The following is a 24,593-nucleotide window of genomic DNA, read 5'->3' on the forward strand; positions in this document are numbered from 1 at the left end:
AGATCTCTGCTTTTATCTGCTCCAGCATGCTGCATTTGTTAAATGCACTGGTAACCTCAAACTCCATTTGATTTGGGCAGAATACAAATAAGTTCTATGTGCTTGAAATTAGTGATATGTCTCTATAAAGAACCACTCGTTTGACATCATCGTTTCCAGGTTCACTGCTAATGGGCTCATGGGGACTTGGGATGAGCTCCCATCCAACAAGAATTACCACTTCGTATCCTCAATCAGTCATGAGAAGAATTTAAATGTGAAGACAAAGACATGTTTAGAAGCTTGCAGTTCAACAACAAAAGCCCGAGAGGATTTCTAACAGTGTGCATGGCTTGTTATTCTCCTTGATGGAGCAATGGCTTTACAATGTCTGCAGAAGAAAACAGGTTTTGGCTATTCCATGCTTACGCAGGGGCAACGGTCTGGCTAGACAGTCAAGAAGTTAAAGTTATGAGGACAAAACTAAATGTGCAAGGATTTGGATGACTATGTGATGTAGAACCAGTGTTACGCTTTTACCAGTAGGTACAATGCTAGGCTGTTAGTGCTCAGAACATAGAAAATGACCTCGATAAAGGGGCCGGGGAACTAGTATTTGAATTGCCTAGATTGGTAGCTCTCCTTTGCAACCCTGTATTATTCAACTCCAGTGAAAGCCATTTTCTTAGGAAGAGTTCTCGCTTATTTAATTACCACCTTTAATATTTTTCCTTGTATTTGTATGTATTATCTAAGTTTGTTTTTCTTTTGAAAACTAATAACTCAGTGAAGGGGAGATAATTTGTCTTTGGAAGTACACCAAGAGGAAAACCCACTAACCTTGATTTTCTTTCTAGAAAAGATGATGCTCAGAGTTCTAGATTTAAATTCCCAGAGGAACCTCAGTTCTGAAGAGATCACCAAGGGCCACCAAATAGAAAACAGTTTACCGTGAGTGCTTATTCATGACAGTAACAATTAAACCATGTGATGATAAAGGAAAAAGATCTTTAAAATTATTTTTAAAAAGGGGGGATTTTGATTATTTAAGGGCATATTATCATAAAGTGGAAGATTACAGCCCTTCCCAAACTGCACTAATGGAAAAAGTCCGCACACGTCTCTACTCATCATCTGTGCTTGAGGAGTATGAGACTCACTTGGAAGCACATTAAGAAGCAACCCAGAATTGTTTTAATGACATTTTCTTAAACTTTAATGGTTGACAGAGTTCTTTAAGACTCTGTGGAAATAACCTCCCTATGAAAAGTACATGAACACAAAAACTTCAAGCAATCTCAGAAGGCATAGCGGGTCACTTGAAGCCTGTTTATGGATATAAGGACACGATTTGTGCTTTATTGGATGCAAATCTGAATTGTCCAAGCACAATATGTACTCCACTCAATGGGATGATTACCAAAACAAACCTCTTCATAGCTAGAGTTCTAATGGATTTCAAAGTGTTTCTTCACACAACCAACCTAACCTAGAGAGCTAGGAAGGCAGGCTGGGAAACTTGGAGGGTGCTTATCCCGCCTGTGCCTCATAAGGTGCCCACTCCAAGACGTGTTGCTTGGACTGATGTATGTCTGAGTTTAATGCCCACCACTTACCATCTATGTGATCTCAACAAACTACAGAACCTTTCTGCCTGTTCGCTCATTTGCACACAGAGGATAATGATGGTATTGACATCTGAGAAGATAAAATAAATACCATGCCATAGGTGTGCACGTGCATGTGCAAGCGTGCATTCACACACATGTGCATATGCACGCACACACACACTAGAAATAGTACTTCACTGGTGGTATGTAATCGAAGAAACCACATTCCACTTCCGTTTTAACAGGGAGAATATGAGATGTTGTTTAACAACACCCAAGATTCTACTAGAGTTATTTTGCATAAGGAAGATTGTTCCCTTGTACACATCCTTCTGGGTCCTTTTCATTGACTCCTCTAAGACAGACAGCTGGAGTGATCGTCTTTAAACTTTCACAAACTGTGTGTTCTTCCATCAGAAATGTGTGGGAGCTCACATTCTTGGGAGTTTTGCTGTTATGGATTTGCTCTTTTGTCTTTGAGTTTCATTGCTCAGTGCTTTGGATCACTCCAGGGTTTCAGACTGGAGGTGCATAGCCTATATTTGGTGGGGGATGTCCTTGTGACTATTTCAAGGAAGTATATGAGATCCTTTCTTTTTCAATTTGCAGATCTCTGTCTGGGTTTCTCAGAATACTTCAACCAAAACAACAGATTGCAACAGATTGGACGCAGAAGCAGATATGAGAATCCAGATGTTTCCAGCCAGACACAAAGGAGATTGCAAAGACAGAAATAATGGCACTTTTCTATTTGCTTTGAGGATACTAATATAGACTTGTATGTTTCATCTTAAAAGAATTAAAGATAGAACTCTCATTTTAATTTCTAAGTAGAAGCTCTTTGGAGTCCTCACTAAGATTTAAGAACATAAAAGGGACTTGGATAACAAAATGCTTGTTCATTTGACAAGTCTAAGACACAGCCCAGCAAGTGTAGATGGAGAGGCACAGATGGATAGTCGGGGTCCTATGTGGGCACCATGTGTCTTCTCTTGGGACAAGAGTTCCTTGGATGGGGGCAGGGGGAGATGCACCCAATCCAGTCTACTTTGTACCCCTGCTTGTGACATGACCCAAACACAGCTGCTGTGGCAACTCAGTTAGCAGAAAGAACTCGGGAAAAACAAGCAATCAGAGTGTAGAATAACATAAAACAAGGAACGCTATCTGCAGATGGCAGACTCAAGAGCACCAAAGCTGGTGTGGTGCATTCTCATCAGAGAGAATGGAACAAAATGCCCAGAGTTCATGGTTTTTGTTTGTTTGTTGCCACTTTGTAAAAGATTCGTAAACTTTTGTAATACCTGTCAATAGAGTTTTTATCTTCTGTAACACAATTTCGGGGGTTATTAGAAGGTTAAATCAGCAAGAGATACAGGAAAAAAGCCTAACGTGTTCCCCCAAGGTATATACTAAAATTTAACAATAAGTGGTAGGCACTAAACATCTTGCTTGATTTTCCTGTTACTGTGGAAGGGTCTTGACTTTGGAATCGGGAAACAAAAAGTTTATTGGCAATTTGATACCTCGTTCGGGACAATTTAACTTCAACAAGTCTCATTAGCTTATCTAAAACGTGGATAATATTTATCTTACGAGGTTGTCAGGGATCAAGAATCCCAGTGTACTGTAAGGGTACAGTATAGATAGAGCATTGCGGATCTTCGAGCGAATAGCGGATGGTGCCTGTAACGGGCGAGGATAGCAGTTAAGACCACGCAGACACTTTAAACGGCAGAAGGTCCGGTGTGCCAGTGTCAGTCGCTACAGACAGAGAAGCGTCATGGGTCATCCCTGTCAGGAGATGGGAAGAGGCTTGGGAGAACTCAGGGCCATCCCTCTTTCCACGCCTCGACCCCAGGTCCACTCCAGGCATACCTGTCCAGGGGCCACCCCATCTCACCAGTGACCAGTGACCAAGGGGGCCCCCCGCTGCTTCACCGCCAGATTAGAAGCGCAGGACCCCGCAGCCCAGCGGGATGTCCCCCAGAACCTCTAGTCCAGAATCGGGCTGACCACGCGGACCCACGACCCACGCGCTGGTGCAGGGTGGATTCCAAGTGTTGCTTATGGGGTGTGTTTGTCGGGGGGCGGGGGGAGTCACGGTCAGGAACTTTCAAGTTCACAGCCTCCGACCACCCACTCTCCCCTCACGAGTGGGCCACCATCAACCTCAAGGATCTCCCGGGTGGACCCCAAACACCAAGGTCCAGGACTGCGGAGCTTCATCCATCAGAGGACTCACCGCCCAAATCCTCCACCCCCCATCGCGGCTCTGGAGCCCGGGACTGGAGCGTCCAGAGTTCGCGGCGCTCGCACATCGATTGGCACTGCCTCGCTGCTCCGGCTCCAGGCGCCAGGGTGAGCGGTGCGAGCTCAGCCGAGTCCAGCGGAGCGCGGGGCGGGCACCGAGGCAGGCGGGCCAGGGGATTGCCGAGTGCACGGATGAGCGCAGGGGGCCAGCGGCTCGCGCTCTCCGTCTGGCGGCGGGGGGGCGCCGGCGAGGCCCGAACCCCGCATTCGCCGGCCCTGTCGCCTCGCGCCGGCCCGCGCGCCCGCGCCGCGCGTCCCTGTGTCCCTCCCCTTCCACCCCCCCCTCCCGGGAAAGCCGGCTCGCCTGGGGCTCGCGGGAGGGAGCGCGCGCGGACGGCCCCGCCCCTTCCCCCCCCCCCCCCCCCCCGCCGCCGCGGAGCGCGCAGGGAGCAGCCAGGGGCTCGGCGGCGGCGGCGTCTGGCCCCAGCTCCTCCTCCTCCTCCTCCAGCTCCTCGCTCCCTCCATCTGCCGTGGGTATGGCCCGTCGCTGGAGCACAAAAGAGTCTCCGCGGCGGGGGTCTGCGTGGCTCTTGCTTTTCCTCACTGGGGTGTACGGTAAGTGTCCGCCTCCCCGCGCCCCGCTGACCGAACAAAGCTGGGGCGACCCCGGGGGCCACCAGGCCTCTAGGACGGGCTTTGCCTGGGCGACCCGAGGAGACCCCGGCCGCCGGCGGGACAAAGACCCACGCGGGGTGTGCGGGGAGGGTTGTCTGCTCTCGGGGATGCTTGGGTCCGTTCGCCGCCGCCGACCCCTCCGGGCGAGGGAGGCGGGCCGGTCGGGACCAGGGGTCCCTGCAGAACCACGACGTGCGGGCGGACTGCCCGGCGCGAGGGCCCCGGCGGGCGGCTCGCTCCTCTAGCTCTAGCGCTCGCCCGGCGCCGGCTGCACAGTCGTCTCGCTCAAAGATGTGATCGTGAGACTACGAAGGGGAGGTCGCCTCCGGGACGGTCCTGCCGCCACCACCTTCGATCCTTCCCGAGGCAGGAAGTTCTCTTCTCGATGAAATTGCCCGTCGTGCCTCTCTCTCTCTCTCTCTCTCTCTCTCTCTCTCTCTCTCTCTCTCTCTCTCTCTCTCTCTCTGTTCTCACTCCCTGAAAAAGCACCTCGCTTGCTTCCTTCCCACCCCTCCACCTCGGTGCCCCGGGCTCTGTGGGCTCCGGGCGTGTGGGATCTTGTTATTCCCCAGTAGCTGCACGCCAGAGAAGGCCAGAAAATAGTTTCCAGCCCCACCTCAGTCTTATGCTATTGGGGCGTACAAGTCTGCCCTGACTCCCTGTTCGCTTGTCATTCCATCCGTGCCCTCCCTCCGCTACTTGTCACTGTTGCCTGATACCAGTCGGTGCTCTGCTAGGGATACCCGTCTCTAAGGCTAGCAGAAGGCTGATGGGATGTGGGAACTGTGCTTTGTGTGAACTAGAGCAGTGTTCATCACTTGAGTTCTGAGCTTTGGCTCAGGTCTGACTCCACCATTCTTAATTCTCATTAGTTAACTCTTTGAATGGGTATTGCAGGGAACACGGTTAATATTTCCATTTTGGAGCATTGCTCAGATTTCTCCAGAAAAACACTTTGAAGCTACCATTTTTTCCCCCAATAAATTTTACTTACAAAAAGTCCAAGTCATTTGCCACAAATACTGGTTCGGTAGTATAATGATGGTGGTTTCTGTCAACATATAATTCCCCAGCATACGGTAGCATCTCTTTTGAAAGCATTTGTCTGTAGAATTGAATATGATGGTAACTTTCCTTACCTGAGAATTCATATTACATGAAAAATATAATGGACTTAAATTGCCATTTACTGGCAGCCAAGAAATAGTAGTCTTTTCAGTATAATTCAGGATGTTGCTCCCTTTTCTGAATAGTCTGTTATTTTGTTCTGGGCAGAAGGATGGGTTCATCCACATCTGATGTAGTAACTGTCAGTGATGTGTTTGTGTGGGACCAGAAAACTCAGTGCGTTTTCATTGTTAGCTCTGTCCCCGCTTGGCTGATGACTTGTGGGTTTGGGTCTACACCAACGATCAATAAGCTATTACGTTGTTTCTTCTAGCCTGGAGGTGAGTATAGTCATGCTCTAGGTTTGGTAGAATGGCCCAGGAGAAAGGGAAGCCAGCAGAATCTTTAATCTAGGGTGATTAGGGGTGTCCAGTTGTGTAAGCACTGCACTGTAATCAGAATTGAGTTTATGTGGTGTCTGATCAGACGAGGTTAGTAAGTGAAGTCTTTGATTAAAAACCCATACCATTAATATTTGAACGAAAAATCTTTTCCCTGTAGAGGAAAAGAGGCTGTCAAACAGTATTGACCTTGGTGTATTCTTTTATACCAGTACACAAACTGGCCTTCTGGTAGGTACTTTCCAAAGGGTTATCTTTTGGGTGTTTGCGTTCTGTGGGGGAATTGAAGGCAGAGACCAGAAGTCCTTTTTCCAGCCTCGCAGGATCATATTTATAAAACTAACCAGTGATTAAGGTCCATATCTCCAGCCACTCGAGTTTCAAATAATAAGAAAATAGGAGTCAGTGAGGTAGACAAAACATTGAACTATGTGAGCAGAGCTAAAAGGAACTCTTCTCTTTGGAGTTAGGGGCATTCTCTGTACACACAGCTGTGTGGATGTGTCTGTCTGTCTGTCTGTCTGTCTCCATTCAGATTTGGGTTTATATTAATGGCAAGAACATCTAACTGTAGTGACAGGTAAAATAGAATAGCGGTGCTCGGTGTAAGTGGACTGTGTGGTAGTATAGTGAACCATTTGGGAGATGTCTCAGTAAAGTGCTTGAAGACCTAAATTCCATCCCTAAACCCACATAAAAAGTTGGGCAGAATGTCATGCACTAGGGATGGCCGAGACAGCCAATAGATTCTCTGGGACTCATTAGCCAGCCAGCCAGCCTAACTGTCTTGGCAAGCTCCAGACCCGAGATAGCCTTGTGTGGGATAGATGGACAGCACCTAACGAGGGACACCTGACCTCTGACCTCCATATATACCTACATGTGTGCATGCACAAATGTGGCTTCCATAATAAAAATCTCTTGTGATAGCTCCGTAAGTAAAAGGTGTTTGCTGCAAAGTCTGATGACTTGAATTCAATCGCTGGAGCCCACATAGATGGAAGGTGAGAACCACCTTCACAAAGCTGTCCTCCGGCCTCTACCAACATACATGGTGGCACACATGCCCTCATTCATGCTTATGTAGATAAAGGAATGAATAAATAAAATTAGTTCTGTTAAAGCAAGTGAATATTCTGAATACCTTGACATAGATCTGGTAAGGAAAGGTTTTTGAGCCTATATTTAGGAATTCCAACACTGTTTTATTTGCTGGCTTGTTGAATTGATGTTTTAGGTTACTCTTGGCTATTAACCAAAATATGAACCTTTAAAACATTTCATGTAGCTTTAAAAATCCTCACTTGGTATTTATATTCTTTACATGACCTTTTATTTCTTGGCGAACTATGATATGTGACTATTATAGCTGCAGGTTATCTTTCTAGATGCCAAGGTCTTATTTGAACTTTTAATTGTGTAAAAGTATAACTGCCAACTACAGTTAGTGTTTTCGGAGGCAGTTGTCCTAGGACCAGTAATCACCCCCTGGTTGTTCTGTCTGCAGAGCTTTGAATATACAGGAGAGCAGGAGAAAGTAAACGTTGACAGCTGCCATTTAGAAGCTTGGAGGAGTAAGAACATTAGTGGAGGAATCCCAGAGCTTAGCTGGGTTAACCCTAGCCCACTGCCAGGGAGAACGTCCTGCTCAGCTTCTCATTCCAGGGTGCCCACCTTATCCACTGTGGAAGTTCTGAAACTCTCTCTCTCCAGGTCACTAGACCCTAGTCTTGTTTATTTCCCAGACCAGTTCGGCCGCAGTAGCAGCACCTCTACTTTGCTGCCTGCATCCTCAATCAGGGTTTGCCAGCCGCCACTCAAATAGAACCCTAGGTGTAAATTTTACATGGTTTTCTAGATAGATCTGGAAAAAGAAACAGAGTTCTTAAGATGACACCCGCCGGCTTGTGATACACTCGGACATACTGTCTGTTATTCGTTCTCCCCTTTCCTGATTTTCCTTCTTTGGGCTTGTCTTTGGCCCCGTGGTTTCATTTGATGAACACTGCCCTAGGTGAAGCCTTAGCTTGTAATTTAGACATTTGTTTTGTTCATCCTCGGTTTTATGAATTGCTTCGAAGGGTTATAGGTCATTAGTTTTTGCTAACTTCCTGCTAAAGCATTGAGTGGCCGTAAAAACTCATCCTGACGGGTGGATCTTGGCTGACCTGTGATAGCATTCACATTTGAGCTGTCAGCTTTTGATTGCGGCCAGGAGTCTTTGTTGTGGACCTGCTGTTGGAGATGCTGTGGAAGGGTACACCATTCTTCTTACTCTCTCTTTTATATTTAATGGGTGAAGCTTTTCCCATGGAACACTGAGCAGTACTAAAAAATTTTGCAGTTTAAGGATAGACTAGAAGTTCCAATTTTAGAAAAGTGGTGGAAATAACTGGAACAGAAGGGGAAAATGTAAGCTGATACCAATTACTTCTGAGAAAGTCAAGCTTGATTACATAAAATATGTTGAATAAAACTGAATTAATTGCTTAATATAAACCCTTCCTTGACTTCAGAGTCTAAATTATGCCTATGTCCTAGGGAGACTGTGAAGATGGGCATCGCAGTCCACACAATTGTACATGGTTGTGCTGAATGGCAACCTTGAGAGGGGTAGCTGTCCCCATTCAGAGGGGTAGCTGTCCCCATTCAGAGGGGTAGCTGTCCCCATTCAGAGGGGTAGCTGTCCCCGTTCAGAGGGGTAGCTGTCCCCGTTCAGAGGGGTAGCTGTCCCCGTTCGTTCAGAGGGGTAGCTGTCCCCGTTCGTTCAGAGGGGTAGCTGTCCCCATTCAGAGGGGTAGCTGTCCCCGTTCAGAGGGGTAGCTGTCCCCGTTCGTTCAGAGGGGTAGCTGTCCTCATTCCGAGAGGAGCATGGAAGAGATTTGAGTGATGTGCAGGAATGGCCTAGAAAGTTCCTAGAGAGTATCATCTCCATGGAAGAGGGACTTTCAGCTGAAAGTGAGCAGCAGTTAGAAGAACGTTAAACCTTAAATGTCTTAAAGCCAGGGTCTCGCTCTGTAGCCCAGGCTGTCCTCAAACTCACAGCCATCCTCCTGCTCCAAACTCCTCAGTGCTGAGTACAGGTGTGAGCTGCCAGCCTGGGCCAAGACTTCTTCTTTTCAGAATAGAAAGTCTAATGTTTATGGAGAAACAAAGGGAATGACTGTTTTTGGTCTCGGGTGTTTTTTTTTCTTTTTTACTTAATTGGTGGTTTTTCTTAAAAAAAAAATATCGTTAGCAATATTAACTAAAGAATGAAGTTAAACAGGAGATGGCTGCAGATGAGATTTGTGTACATTTAAGCAAATTGAAAATGCTTTGACTTTGACATTGTAAGGTGAGCATTAATCTGCTCTTGTTGCTGTCTCTATAAATAGTGAAGGTGGTTCTGTGTTCAAGACTTGAACTAGCACTAACCTCTTTACTTCTAGGGTCACTTCTCTTTTCCCTTCTCTCCTCAGTCCTGCTTCCTCCTCCTTTTTTTGAAAGAAGTTGATAGATGTACACAACTTACAACCATTATATATATAACTTAAATGCTGAACTAGCTTAGTGGGGTCTCACCTTCTGATTCTTAGAGAGAGAAGAAAACTGACATTTGCTGTCTTTACACATTCATTGTTACAAGTTCTGCTCTTGGGCATTAGTCATTGATCGCTTCAGTTGGTCTCACCTGTTTTTTAATCAAAGAGAAAATGAAGTTCTGAGAGTTGACTCTGCTATCATTAGAAAGTCATCTTTGTTACGGCTAACCATCTGTATTCATCCGGGCATCTCGCAAATGTTTGCTGAATCCTTAGCTCTGGTACCGTCAGGTGCTACCTAGTGGGCATAGCTTCTGCCCCCGTGTGCTTACACTCCAGTCAATGAATTGTTGAAAGGTCTCTGGCAGAAACTAACAAGCTTGGGGATAATAAATATGGAGTGATTAGGGATGGATGTCTTTCATAGGGGACATTTATAAGACCTAAATGTTAGGGAACCGTGAGAGTTATTGTCAAGGAGCCTTGTATGTGGGAGCAATAAATGAAAGGCCTAGAATCAGCGAAGCCTGGTGTGGAAGAGCTGGAGTATTGCAGATACAGGGACTCACGTGGCTATGACCAGAGCAGAGTGGTTTATGGGGGGACAAGGTTAGTTCAGGGTAACCCGGGAGTGCTGACAGCTTTGAAGAACATGGTAACTATTGGGAGGTTTAAATGACACCGTATAATTTTTATTTTGAGGTAATCGATTTGCTACACAGTGTGGAACATTTGAAGTAGGCAACGTGCTCATGAAACTTTGACTGGAAGCCTGGTGAGAGACGTGTGTGGTTGGAACAAGCTGCTGGTAGCTGAGGTGGCCGGGTGTTGTCCTGTTGATAGATAAATAAGGGGGTTTCCTCCTTCTTCCTGGGGAGAGGGAAGTATTGGTGCGTTTGTACGTGGGTCTGGGCTGGGAAGATGTAATGTCATCTGATTGTTCCTATACATTTTCTTGACGTTGTGTAACGTGATCACAAGTTAAGAATGAAGAGGAGAAAGATGCGCTGAGGGTGATTTCCTTCCTCTCAGCCTAGCAGTTTGGACCCTTCTTTGTTCCATCGAGAAAAGACAATAGGAAGGACACTCAGTGTGCAGTGATGCTGTCCATGCCTCCTACCAGGAGGGCACTGGGATGTCATTACACAAACGACAGGAGCGCCTGAGGCGCTGGACCGCGTCTCGTGGACCACTCAGTTCTTGAGCTCTTTTTCCCCACTCAGTGCATGAAGTAATAGGGACGGCGGGGCTGCATCCCCAGCACCCGGCCGCCCCTACAGCTAGCTTTACCCAAAATAATTACACAGACACTGTATTCTTTTAATCACTGCTTGGCCCATTCTCTTCTAGGCTAATTCTCACATATTAATTTAACCCATTTCTAATCATCTGTATGTAGCACCCCAAGGTGCGCTTACCGGGGAGATTCTAGCCTAGTTCATCCTGGGTCGGAGCTTCATCCCGGGAGCAGGGCATGGCGTCTCTCTCTGAGGCGTCTGCTCCCGAGAGAGCTGTGTAGTCTCTGAGCTCACTTCCTGTTCCTCCCAGCATTTTGTTCTGTTTACTCCTCCCACCTATCCTCTAACCAATAAAATGGGCCAGGGCAGTGCCTTTATTAGCCAATGGCTCAGCTTCCAGCGGCGTCCCAGTAATGGCCTGCAGCAGTGTCCCACCGATGCCTTATCCTGTCCCCTCAACAGTACCTTCTACCACAGGCTCTTTAAATAATGGAATATTGTTGGTCCAAGGCATGGCTCCCAGCGGGGCCTGTGCCATGCCTCCCTCGATGGATCGGATGCTGCACTTAAATCCCTACAATCTTGGGATGCCCCCAGCTAGGCTTCAGCCATTGCTGACTTTAGATTCCCAGGACTCGCTTGTGACACAGTCAAGTTCCCAGGAAGGACCTTTCATATCTGAGCAGCCCACACCTAGTCCGGGCGGGCGGCTGGGGTGCTGGGGTGCTGGGGAAGAGGCCCTGCCGCCCATAATACTACAAGTGCAGAACATAACTTTATCAGTCTTAGGAGTATTTCAGGCAAGAATCCGAGGATAGTATGGAAGCTAGATTTCAAGTATCATTTTATCTAAATTTAAAAAGAGATCAAGAGAAATTGTTTTATGTCATTGGAAGAGGCAAGACTATATTAGCAGATTGGTGAATTTCACAAGAAATTGAGAATAAAGTGACCTCTCACCTTTTTACTGGATCCTGTATCTTCTTTATAGAAGACAGAGTTTTAGCAGGTTGTAGAACATCAACATAAATGAAGCTGACAGAACAGGTCTTAGATATTTGACAACTCACTGCCCTGCCTAGACTCAGTATGACAAAGTCAAATTGTTTTAGACTGATGCTTTCACTATTGAAGGAGTCCAACCCAATACCTCTTTTGATTCACTTAAACATTCCAGTTTTTAGAAAACTAAAAATGCCACCGACCTTTGAGTGTTAGAGTTAAGTGAGCACAGTGGAGTGTTCAGCAGTTGGCGCTTGAGCCTTTCAGATATGAGGACGATGCAGAATGAGTGCATATATCTGATGCACTCTGAAGTATGATTCAGATACATACACATGGTTTTGTTGCTTGTTCTCATGACACCAAAACCTTTTTACTAATAGAATATAAACTTTCTACACACACACACAAAGTGCCATGACTTCTGTAGTCAGTGCGAAGCGGCCCCAGACAAGCTAGGATTAGTCGTTTGCTCCAGTTCTTCCTGCTCCACTTCTGCTTTCTATGTGGAGAGGCCCGTCACTCTATTCTTAATGGTAGTGATATTCTCTTTACATCGTTACACTAGCTGCCCGCCAGCCCAGCATCGATTCAGTCATGCCCACACACAAGGCCCGATGCCTTTTCTGAAATAAATGCAGGTTTGTTTATGTAACTTTTCTGCATCAAATCTAGCAGCAGGGGCAGTGGGGTAGTTTGGCTGGTGAAGGCATTGCCACCAAACCTGAGCTCAGTCTCCAAGAGCCACTTGACAGGAGAAGAGAATCAGTCCCCACACGTTGTCCTCTGACCTCTACATGTATGCTGGGGCAGAATACACATGAACGTATGTACACATCCATACCTACATACTCATAAAGAAACTGGGAGGGGCGTAGCGGCATCTCTCACCCCTGCCCTTCCTGTGCTGAGTTCTTGCCGTGTGTATATTTCTCTCCTGGCTCTTGCACACACTCTTTCTTCTGTCTGCTTGTCCACTGTCTGCACTCGGCTGCCTCTTGCTTCTCTTTCAGCTTTCCCTTAGAAGCTGCTCCCATGAGAGTCTTGGCTTCTCAAAAGCTGTTATACACATCTGGAATACACAGGCCTGCAGTACAAAGCATGTATGTACACATGCACACACATACTCACCAGTAGCCATGCTTAAAAAGAAGAGAGCAAAGTTAATGTTAATATATTTAATCCAGCATGCCTAAAATACATTGCTTGTACATAGAACCAGTAGGAAATAATTATTAATTATTAATGAGATACTCTGCATTATGTTTTTTTGTGCAGTCTTCAAATACAGTGTAAATTTTATACTTCAGGCCGATTTCAGCTCACCATGCTTAAAATGCTCACTAGCCGCTTGAAAAAGTCAGTATCTATTCAAGTTGAGTAGACCTGTGACCTGGAAGCTTTACTATTAGGTATAAAACTCAACACAAGTACATAATGTGTGCCAAAAGGCACACGCGAGGGGCCATGGCATCCTTGTCTGTTGTAGTCCCAGACTGCAAATAACTCATCCTTACACTCCCAGTGGAAAGACGAGGGGAACAGGGGGGCAGTGTGGGCAGCGGTTCTCAGCTTGGAAGTCTCAGGAGTCACTTGTTTGGAAATCCAAAGGATATTTTTAAATTGGGGCTACATGCTTGCCTAAACCCACAATAGAAATTAAAAAGTTATTAATATGAGCCTATTTAAAATGGCAGTGAGAAACCTGTTACCACGCATACATTGATAAATAAAAATATGCTCAAGGACACATTTTCTACAACAAAAAAGTGAGAAGACTGGAGTTGTTTTACTTTTGTGCAAGTTATGGTGGAGCTCTAGTGGGGTGTGAAACACACTTGGTTTAATAGCAGACAATGCTTGCTGAATGAATGAATTCATTTACCCATAACCAAAGCAAATTATATTCGTGGTATTTCTGAAGTTGAAGTATTTACACATTCATGAGAGTGCCATAGCAAATTGGTAATGACATTATTTTGTGCTGAAATATATTTACTAATATTTATTAGACTTTGCATTTGTAAGATCAGTTTATAGCCACCCTTTGCTTTCTTCCTTCCTTCCTTTCACACTTGCAACCTAACGTGCCCCCCTCCCTGCCTGATTTTCACATCTGCTCATCCGTTCTTTTCACTGTTGACGTTAGTGGACGGAGCAGCACGGAAGTTTCTTCAGTGTTTGAGCTGTGGTTGTTTTGCCTTCTCAGGTTCGGAGACCGAGTTGTGTTTATGAGCAGTATAGGTCCTGTGGTAAGAGCAGAAATGAATGGTTTTGTCTTAATGAGAACGGCTGAAAAGAATGTTTGGATGTTCACCTTCCTAGACCAGGATGGAGGGGGAAGGACTTTGGACTTTCCACAGGGCAGGGAACCCTGACTGCTCTTCAGACTTGAGAGGGAGGGGGAGAGGAGTGGGGGGAGGGGGAGAGGAGTGGGGAGATGGGGAGAGGAGTGGGGGGAGGGGGGAGGAGTGGGGGAAGGGGGGAGGAGTGTGAGGCTGGGAGGAGGCGGAAATTTTTTTTCTCAATAAAAAAAAAAGAATGCTGTCGTTCTCACTGTGATTAAACTTTATTTTACTGAACAACATACTAGAGAGGAGCCGGTAGGAAGCAGCAGATTCCTGTTGGGTGCTGGGTCTTAGAGGAAATGGAGTGGCCTCAAGAGAGCTGAAGCCCAGTCCGAAAGGCACAAGTTGGGAGGGAGGCACGTGGGGGAGGGGGGTGTTTCCAGAACAAGAAATGTGAACTGAGCTTAAGTCAGGGGTCGAGGTCTCTTAGATCACATTCAGGCACAGTGTACCTGTTTCATAGACTGGATACGGAATAACAGGTTATAGTATAAAATAGCCAGTTTTCTTCTCAGCGCTGCTATTGAACTTCTCTGAGTACCAGCTAAAATAGTTGGCTATCGTTATAGGCCACAGGGCAAGCATAATGTGTACAGATAAGATTGCCTCTTTAAGTTAACTTAGCCCCACATCACTTTTCTATCAAATTGTAGCAAGGGGCTGAGTGGTTTTTAAAATTATATTGACATATACTGTACATATGGATGGAGTGTAGCATCATAATAGGATATATATGCACACACACGTACATATTTATACCATGGGTAATGATCAAGTCTGAGCAGTTAGCATTCTTTCTCACTTTTTTGTGCTAGGGACCTTTAAACTCTTCTAATTACATTAAAAATGAACTACATTGTGAGCTGTAGTCGGCCTGCTGTGCTTACGTGTGGATGTGCTAGAGAGACTTGGAACTGGAATCCAGGATGTGGCCTGTCTTTACTTTATTATTTTAATCTCTAATCTAGCCAACTGCGGCGGCACAGACCTGTGTTCCTAGCACGTAAGAGGTGGAGGCAGGAAGACCCAGGAGTTCAAAGCCAACCTGACAGCCTGTCAGAAACCAAACAGACACTGGAAAATCCCTGATCTAAGTAGGGAGTTAGCTCTACCTCAGCTTTGGTCAGTTTGCTTGAATTACTTCCAGTTTGGTCTGGTCTAAATCTGTTGTGATATTAAACATTCACGTATAGGTTTTCTTTTGACATGAACTTTAATTTCCCTAGAGTGAATATTTAGGGGTGTGGTTCCTGTGTCTCAGGTTTCATACACGTGTTCGAATTTAGGAGGAAGCACTGAGCCATCTTTCACGGAGCTTAGCGGTTTGCCTGGATCAGCTGCATGTGACGGCTGCATCGCTGTGGGGCTTCACCAAGCCCAGATCTTGATATCTTTTTATTGTCCCTCTGAAGCTTCCGTAGCAGACCCTCCTGTTTCATTTTGCATTGTTAAGTGGCCAATAATGTTGAGCATCTTTTTCAAGTGCTGTTCTGCTGTATTGGATGAAGTCATCAGTTCATGCATTTCCAATCATTTTTCATTTTACTGTTGAGCTTTTAGGGGTCTTGTGTGTTATTTTCCTCTGGATCTATAGTTTGTCTTCTAGAACTGTCATGGACAAAGTAAAAGTTTGACAGCTTACAAAGTTGAGCTTCTCGGTATTTTATCTTATGAATTAGGTTTGGTTATAATTCCCTTTACCCAGCTCAGATCAGGAAGGATTCTCTCTTTCCTAAAACCTTCTTGTTGCACATTGTGACCTAAGACCCATTTTGATTTATCATTTGTGAGTAAAGTTTGTCAACAAGTTTCCTTTTTGCAAATGGTTTCACTATCACTTGTTGAACGTATCACGCTTCCTATTTGAGTTGCTCTTCTACCAGGTTAAGTGACCACGTAGCAGGGTCAGCCTGGACTGAGTTGCTCTTCTTCGGGGTCAGCCTGGACCCTGCACTCACTCTCAGTCCCGTGAGATCCCTTCCCCTATCACACTGACTTGATTGCTGTGGCTTTACAATTAACTATAAGCAGGAAAGCCAAATCCTTTACTTTTATCTCCATCAAGATTTCCTGACACTCTGATCCCTATTCCCTTCCAGATGTTGTAGCTCATCTTTGTCTGGGAAATATCCTGATGAGGTTGTTTTTTTTTGTTTTTTTTTTTGTTGTTGTTGTTTTGTTTTGTTTTTATCATATAGTATTTGTTGGCAAAGTCCACTCATTTGTTTCCTGGCCACTCAGACCTGAAATAACCACACAGATGTGCTCCCCCTCCCCCAGCCCCTGCACACAGAGACTACACACAGAAATAAGTTTGAAAACATGAAAATGATAATTTTCTAAATTTGGCTTCTAGGTGTACCTTCTTTTGTGTATGTAACGTGATTGCTCACTTACTAGTTTTAAGAGGTATTTCTGTATATTTTCCTGGGATTTCTTTCACATTTTATTTTTAATTGGGAATAAAGACAGTGTTGTATTTATCTCTCCAAACTGTATAGAGTTGAGACAGGGTCTCACTGTGTGGCTCAAGCTGCCTTTGTACTTGTGATTCTGCTTCTGGAGTGCTGGGATTACATGCACGCCCCATGCCTGGCAACCAGTGTTTTAATATTGAACTTGTGGCCCTCCTGTTTCTGCTTCTGGAGTGCTGTTGGTTGTTTGAGACAGGATTTCACTCACACTCTACAGCTCAGGCTGCTGTGGAACTCACTGTAGCGCAGGCTGTCTTTGAACTCATGGCTGTCTGCCTGCCTCAGCCTCCAGAGTGATGGGACCTACAGGCGTGAGCCATTGTGCCTGCCTGTTTGCTTTTTATTTCCAAATATGTTACTGTGGACATCAACCTTTAAAACTTCAACCTCTAGAGTACAATTCAGCTGCTTTTAGTATATTCACAGGGTAACCATCACCCCTGCCCAACTTCAGAAGACTTGCCTCAGCTCCAGAAAAACAAAAAAACCAAAAGCCCTATACCTGTCAGTGATCACTGCCTCTTCAGCACCCTTGCCACCCTGGCAGCCAGGATCAGCCCTGTCCTGAGATTGCCTTGTTCTGGGTGTCTGATGGAAGTGCAGTCCTGAGACATCGTCTTGTACCTGGCGCTTATCCAACATGTCTTGTTCTTGTGACTGAGTTCCTGGTTCCGGGTTTGTCCAGAACACACTCCGTCCTGTGACTCGTGTGGTGTGGGCATTTCAGCAGTTGTCGCTTTCTGTGTTCCCTTATTTGGGTGTGTAAAGAGGGCTTAGAATTTGTAATTCATGTTGGAACTCTGCCTTTGTAAAGAACTCCAAACTTTCCAGACGGGCAGTGCTGTTTCCCATTAGCGTGACATTCTCTGCTTTCACCAATGCTTCGCTGTCCATCTCGTATCATAGCTACCCTGTGTGCGTGTGGAGTGGATGCCATTGTGGTTAAAATGATGAGGAGGGGCTTTCTGGGTTTTTCCTGTGTTTGATGGCTGTTTGTGTGTATGTCTCTTGGAGAGATGTCCATTCAAATCCTGTGACAGTCCTGATTAGTTAGCTTACTTCCCTTTTCGTTATGTGAGAGTTAGAAGCTTTGGGACCTGGTTTGGAAATATTCTCCTGTCCTGTGGGTTACCTTTGCACTTCCGAAAGTGTCCTTCGGCGTACAAGTGTTTTCAGCTTTAAACAATACGATTAATCTGTGGTCCCCTTTGTTTCCCTAGTCAGAGGCCATGGTTCATCCCTGTGCTTTTGTTTGTTGTTTTTGTGGAATTGTGTGGTCCATTTTGGCCTTTTTGTTTTTGGTTTTTACTATGGTGTGGGTAGGTCAGCTCATCCTTTGTGTGTGTGGCTTTCTGTTTAGAACGATTTGTTGAGAAGACTTTTTTTTTTCTCCTTCAAATATTTATTCACTTATTTACGCAATATTCTCTCTGTGTGCATGCCTGAAGGCCAGAAGAGGGCACCATTACAGATGGTTGTGAGCCACCATGTGGCTGCTGGGAACCGAACTCAGGACCCCTGGAAGAGCAGGCAATGCTCTCAACCGCCGAGCCATCTCTCCAGCCCCCTGTTGAGAAGACTTTTTAATTTTTTAATTTTCTTGACAGTTCTGCCAAAGGTCAGGTGACCTAACAGTGGGCTCATCCTTCCCGGATCTGAATCCCATTATTGCCTTCATCTGTCCATCCCGTCTCAGTTTCTCTTCCCATGCTGTGGTGAAATCCTCTGACCAATGTAACTTGATAGAGAAGGGTTTATATGGTCTCTCAGTCCAAGGGCACAGTGTGTCCTGGTTGGGGAGCTGTGGCAGATAGCAGAGACTGAAGCAGGTGGTCACACTGCATCTGCAGGCAGAAGTGCATCCCTGCTGCCCACAGTCCAGGGCACAGCCAGGGAAACGCATCCCTAAAGTGATTGGGCATTCACACAGGAGGTGAATCTCCCCATCTCAGTTAATGAAGTCAAGATAAACCCTCATAGATGTGCCCAAAGTCCATCTCCCAGGGGATTCTAGAATATATCAAATTAGCAATTAACTCCTGTATCAGTACGCTGTCAGTACTCACCTTCCTAGTAAGTTTTGAAATTAAGAAATATGAATTCTCCAATTGTTCATCTTTTCCAAGGTTGTTTTGGTGATTCTGGATTTCTTAAATTTTCATATGTATTTTAGGTTTAGCTTGTCAGTTTCTGGTCATTGTGGGGATGGGAGCTGGGGTTTTCCTAAGGATCACATTGACTGTAGAGCGGGTTTGCTGAGGACGATGTAGTGATGGCCCCTGAGCAGCCGTTCTCTTCCCATTTCCGTCTTCAATTTATTCTTGTGATGCTTTGTATATAGATTTTACATATTTGTTGTTGTTAAATATATTAGTACATTGTTTTCCTTGCTTTTGTAAACTGAATTATCTTTGTTTGGTTTTTAAATTATTAGTGCATAGCAAATATACTTTTCATTCATTCTCTGACTTTATCCAACTTATTAGCTTTAATAGACTTGTTTTTTTTTAATCCCTTGGGATTTTTGTATACAAGATCATGCTATATCTTTAAACAGTGAGTCTTATTTCTTCACCAGTCTACTAAATAACCTTTTGCTTTTGTGTCTTTCACCAATTGTCTTTAGCAAACCAAACCTTCAGTTATTAAAAAAAATGAATAGAAGTAGCAAGAATAAGGATCCTTATTTTTACTTATAGTTACATTTAAATTATTGTAGCAAAGATTGTATTACTATGGAGACAGGAGGAGAATACATGTTATAAATTTATACTGCTCTGTTTTGCCAAAAATGGTTTTAAAAAGCCCCAACAACAACCAGCTAAACAGTGCTCACACCGACTGCATTAAATTAACCACTCCGTTCTCAATAGTGTTTTAAGTGTTGAGGCTTCCCTGTCCCTCGCTGTGGCCTTGTTTTGGCCTCAGTCTCCTCGTAGGCAGAATGGTATCTGTGCTACAGAACTGTTAGTGAGCAGATGATTCTGTGCCGTTTGTGCAATCTGAATGCCAGTGTCTCCTCAAGTTATTACCCTAAGATCCTAATCCCGGGGGCAATGGTGTTAGGAAGTCTGGGGCACTTGAACATGTGGTTCTGTTCTAATGCTCGGAGTAGTTGCCCTTAGAAGAAACAAGCGAGAATTTGGGGAGACACTAGCATTCGGGTTAAATATACAACACAAAATCATTTGCTTATTAACAGTTCTGTCCACTTAAATGCTTACTATTTACATTGTATCTATAAGGAAACCAAGGCACAGGAAGTTCGTCATCTTAGCCTAGGCCACATAATCACAAACATGAAGGCTAGGATTTGAACCTAGATAATGTTCAAATTATCTAGCTGCAGATTCTCTGCCCCACCCCGTCTTTACCTAATGCTTTGAAGAAGAGAAGCTCCTGTAAATGGATAAAAACGCATTCATAAAGGTCCTGTGAATGTATACAAATGTATTCATAAAGGTCCTGTTAATGGATACAAACACATTCATAAAGATTCTGTAAATGTATACAAACTCATTCATAAAGGTCCTGTAAATGGATACAAACACATTCATAAAGGTCCTGTAAATGGATACAAACACATTCATAAAGGTCCTGTAAATGGATACAAACACATTCATAAAGGTCCTGTAAATGGATACAAACGCATTCATAAAGGTGTTTATAATGATGGGGCTGTGCTCAGACAGTTATACCATATACCATAGGCTATCAAATAAAAAGCCCAATGCCACGTTTGGGTTATTGCTTTTCAAGTTGTTGGTCAGTGAGGTCCCATAGACACATCCCCAAAACATTACAGGCTGTTCTTGTTCTTAGTGATCCTCTAGAACTCGATGGTAAGACCCTCCTACTGAAGACACCACATACTTGAGGTATAGAACATGAAGATGTCAAGCTGGTACCAACCTGGAAGACTCTTTCCTATGCTGGTCAGTTCTTTATACACTGTTGTTTTTTGGTTTTGGTTTTGGTTTTTGTTGTTGTTGTTGTTTTGGTTTTTGAGACAAGGTTTCTCTGTAGCTTTGGAACCTGTCTTGGAACTAGCTCTTGTTGACCAGGCTAGCCTCGAACTCAGAGATCCTCCTGCCTCTGCCTCCAGAGTGCTGGGATTAAAGGCATGCTCCACCACCGCCCGGCTTACCATGTTGTTATACACTGTTGGAGAAGAGAAATCACCAGCAGCCTCACCAGCTGAGAACCCTGATAGCTTCAGTGGCAGCTGGTCTGGCAAGACCAGCCCACTGGCGCAGTAGTACCCAGTACCCTTCAGTGCCCTTCAGTGCCCAGGCTGCTGCTTTGCAGTGTTGCTTAGAGACCTCCCTCCAGTCAGTGCCTCTTTGTAAACAAGCTGATTTAATTCTTCTTGCATTATCCATTTTAATTTATTACTAGGACTTATCTGCTTGTGAGCCTACTAATAGATGAGCCAGAGATGCTAGATTATTAATGTTTTCTGAATTTATCCCAGTTTGCTCTTAATTGAAATTTCTAAGAGGCAAGATGCTCGGTTATTGGATTTTTATGCTACCCCCTCAGGGTTTGTTGTAAGGCTATTAAGTGACTCACACAAATACTCGGTGCATCAAATGTTAATTTTCTCTTTTCTTTAGTAGATAGACAAATGACAACATATAGGAACAGTAATTGGATAGTTAATAAAGTTAGAAAGATTAACTTCAGAAGCATTTAAAAATACCACCAACCAATTTAACAAATAAGTAAAAATCAAACTGTTCTAGCAAATGTTCTGAATCATTAATAAAGACAAAACAAGACTTGTTAGGGCTCAATGAGATGAGCATTCATGCTTAGCTAACAGAAATACTTGAGGTATTACTTGACATAACTTGGACATATCTTCTCTCCATAAATTATTTTCTAGATATTTATCATATTATTTATAATTTTGTCCACACTAATAACTAATGCTGTAATTGATGCTTTTGTTATTTTTGTGCTTTTTGTGTTTCTATAATTGGGCCGTAAAAAGTACAATTACTGAGTCAAAGGCTGGAATACTTTCAAAGTTCTCAATAAAAATAATATCCTATTTGTATTGAATGCTTCTCTTTTACTAATTATTATTTTGAATCCTTTATATATAATTTATTTAATCTTTCCCCCAAACTCAAAATGGGTCATATTTTAACCCCGTAAGTAAGCCACAGAGAAAATTTTTTATGCAATTGCAGCCAAGATTTGTTTTCTAGAAGAATTTGAGCACATTAAGCCTTTGCTCATAGATGTTAAGATTATAAGTCTTTTAATGCCTTCCCATTGAACTATTACAATAATAGCACCATAGCAGTGAGCACAGCCAGAGCCATAATTATGGTCACTAAATATGATTTGTCCCTGAAAGGATTCAGGGGTCATGGGATGGATGATTGATTCCAGTGTGGCAGGCTGGATTATCCTGCATACAAAGCAGGGAAACCACCAGAGACCAGAAGTTCATGTCCAAACGACACAGGCATGAGTTGATCTGAGAGGTCCCCTGGCTGACAGTGAGAAAACTGAAGCATCACAGCAGCAGTGAAGACAGGTGATGGGAACACAGCGGGTGTGCGGAAATTGTTCCAGGGTAAGCAGATACCTTAGCGGGAGGGGTTTTTCTGAAGGGCAGCGCGTTTGCGTGCGGATCGCCCACTGCTTTGTGCTGCAGTCTTGGCTGAGCGCTCGCAGCAGACTTTGACCACAAAGCCTGAAATATTGAAGCTCTCCTCTCACAGAGAGTGTTTGCTGATCCTTGAACCAAGTGGACAGAATTAAATGAGCTAAAAAGGAAGTGATGCAACAGAAGGTGGACATCGAGCAGCTGGTCAGTCCAGTGGACGTGAGACTGACCAGTCCAAGTTCAGAGCTACTGGAGCAGAGTAACCAGACGGAACGTTGAGGCTTGACAGAAGGCTGTGTATGAGCACACCAAAAAAACAGAGCTGAGATAATCAGGCAAATCTGATTATGGCCTAGTTATAGTAGATGATATCAAGACTCTTTAAGATCTTTCTTTGTTAATAGCTTTATGGGTAAGTAGAGCTGTGCTTTGAGGCACACAGGGGACCCATACTTAGTGTGTACTATTAACACAGCCCACGACAATGGAGAAGGTAACAAAAGCAGTAGCCAAATGCAAGACTCTTTGGCCTACAAGACTTACGCACTTCCCTATGTGTGGCAAGCTTTCTGGTAGCCTGCTTTTGGCAGCTACTGACACCATCTGACCTTTGAAAATGCCTTCATCCCTTGGCTTTGTTAGTATGAGCATAGTCATTCTCTCTTGCTCCACTGAATCCAGATGTCATTTACAGAGAAGCATCTGTCCAGAAGGAATCTGTATCCTCTAGTGCTGTTGACTCCAGAGCCAGCATTTCATGCCTGCTTCTGCTCCCCAGTAAACAGATGAGTGTTGTCCGTTTAATTGCTGCACTTGAACCTCCTCAACTTCAGAAGGGGCATGTCAGCTATTCCCAAGATGGCTTTGAAAGGAAAGATACATCATAGGAAAGTGTTGTACAAATGATGACACTATTGTATATTAGGAGGTATCATGAGAGCGTGTAGTACATGATTTTTGTAGTAAGATAGACCTAAGCTTGGATATTATATCTTCTAGCTGTGTTATTGTGAGCAAGTTACTATTATCCTTAACATTTCATTTCTTTGTATATACTGGAGGCAATACCCGTTTCAGTTGTTTGCCATAATAAGTAAATCAGCAAAATCGAAATCAGCAGAACATCGTTTTTGTAAGGCTGAGATGTTAGCTCAGTTGGTAACGTGTCTGCCTTGCACCTAAGTGTGATCCCTAGAACCCATGTAACAAAAATGCCCCGTGTGACCTTGCACACTTGTGATCCAAGCCCCAGGGAGGTGAAGCCATGGGTGGATCTCTGGGGCTCACGAGCCTGACATACTTGGTGTATTCCCATCCGGTAACAGGTTCCCCCCAAGAGAAGTGAAAAGGTAGGCAGTACCTGAGGATACTCAAGCTCCTCTGGCTCATGTGTGCATGTGTGTGCATGTGGTATTGTCTCCAGTACACACACACACACACAGAGAGAGAGAGAGAGAGAGAGAGAGAGAGAGAGAGAGAGAGAGAGAGGGAGGGAGGGAGGGAGAGAGAGAGAGCGAGAGAGCACTTTACAGATAGATGTGAGGTATGTTCTCTTTCACTCGGAGAAGCACCTGTACACAGCTGATGTAGGTACATTTACATGGGATCATTTTTAAGAGTTACATAACAATGAGTAAATCCCCATGTGGTATCTCTGTAGGGTTTTATTGTGCGTGTATACGGGTGTGCTGATGCACATGTGTGGGAGTGCAGGCATCCATAGGCCACAGAACTCTGCTGGAGATGAGAGGCTAACTCTCATGAGTTGGTGCTATCCTGCCACCTTGTGGAACCCTGGGATTGAGTGCAGGTTGTCAGGCCTGCCTGCATGCCCCTCTACCCACTGAGCCATCTTGCCAACCCGTAAAGGTTTTAGACTTACAAAGTGAGTAAGTTGTGAAATAAGGTTTTTAGAGGTAAATGGGAAACTAGCTGTTCACTGGGAGGAAAAAAAACAGAAGGAACATATTTATTGAGATATAGTCTGTAAGCTAAGGGTGTGCCCAGGAGTGGCTGGAGATTAAAAACAGTAGCAGCATGTACTCTCCTTAGTGCCTTCTTCCAGCTCCACCACACCAAGTAAACACTGATGCAAAGACAGAGCCATTCTTAAAGTGTGAGCCTTTCTTAAATTGTGTTACCCAGTGCTTTACACTTCCAGGGTCTTTGCCACACAGTGGTCTCTAACCTTCAATTAGGGGGGCAGCCTGAATTCTCTTCCCTGTGGCTTTCATACATTCAGCCTTACAGAATACCCATTCCATCCTCCTTCCTTGTCAGGCTCTCCTATTCCTTCCCTTATCATTCTCTACCCTCTTAACAACTAACTGTAACTTAAAACCAATGTTTAATTATGCCG

The 24,593-nt window shown here is 44.5% G+C and overlaps 1 protein-coding gene across 2 annotated transcripts in view; it reads left to right on the plus strand.

Moving 5' to 3' along the window:
- Nucleotides 1–4,287: 4,287 nt before the first annotated feature.
- Lrp12 (LDL receptor related protein 12) overlaps nt 4,288–24,593 on the plus strand; it is an 80,380-nt gene continuing 60,074 nt past the window's right edge. For both annotated transcript variants that reach the window (XM_041637646.1, XM_041637648.1), the window contains exon 1: nt 4,288–4,457. In XM_041637646.1, the coding sequence (XP_041493580.1) occupies nt 4,379–4,457 (79 nt within the window). In that variant the 5' untranslated portion in view covers nt 4,288–4,378. The remainder of the gene's footprint in view (nt 4,458–24,593) is intronic.

This window comes from Microtus oregoni, unplaced genomic scaffold, assembly GCF_018167655.1.
Source record: "Microtus oregoni isolate MIOR12 unplaced genomic scaffold, Mior012 000053F_ref0000044, whole genome shotgun sequence".
NCBI classification, from domain to species: domain Eukaryota; kingdom Metazoa; phylum Chordata; class Mammalia; order Rodentia; family Cricetidae; genus Microtus; species Microtus oregoni.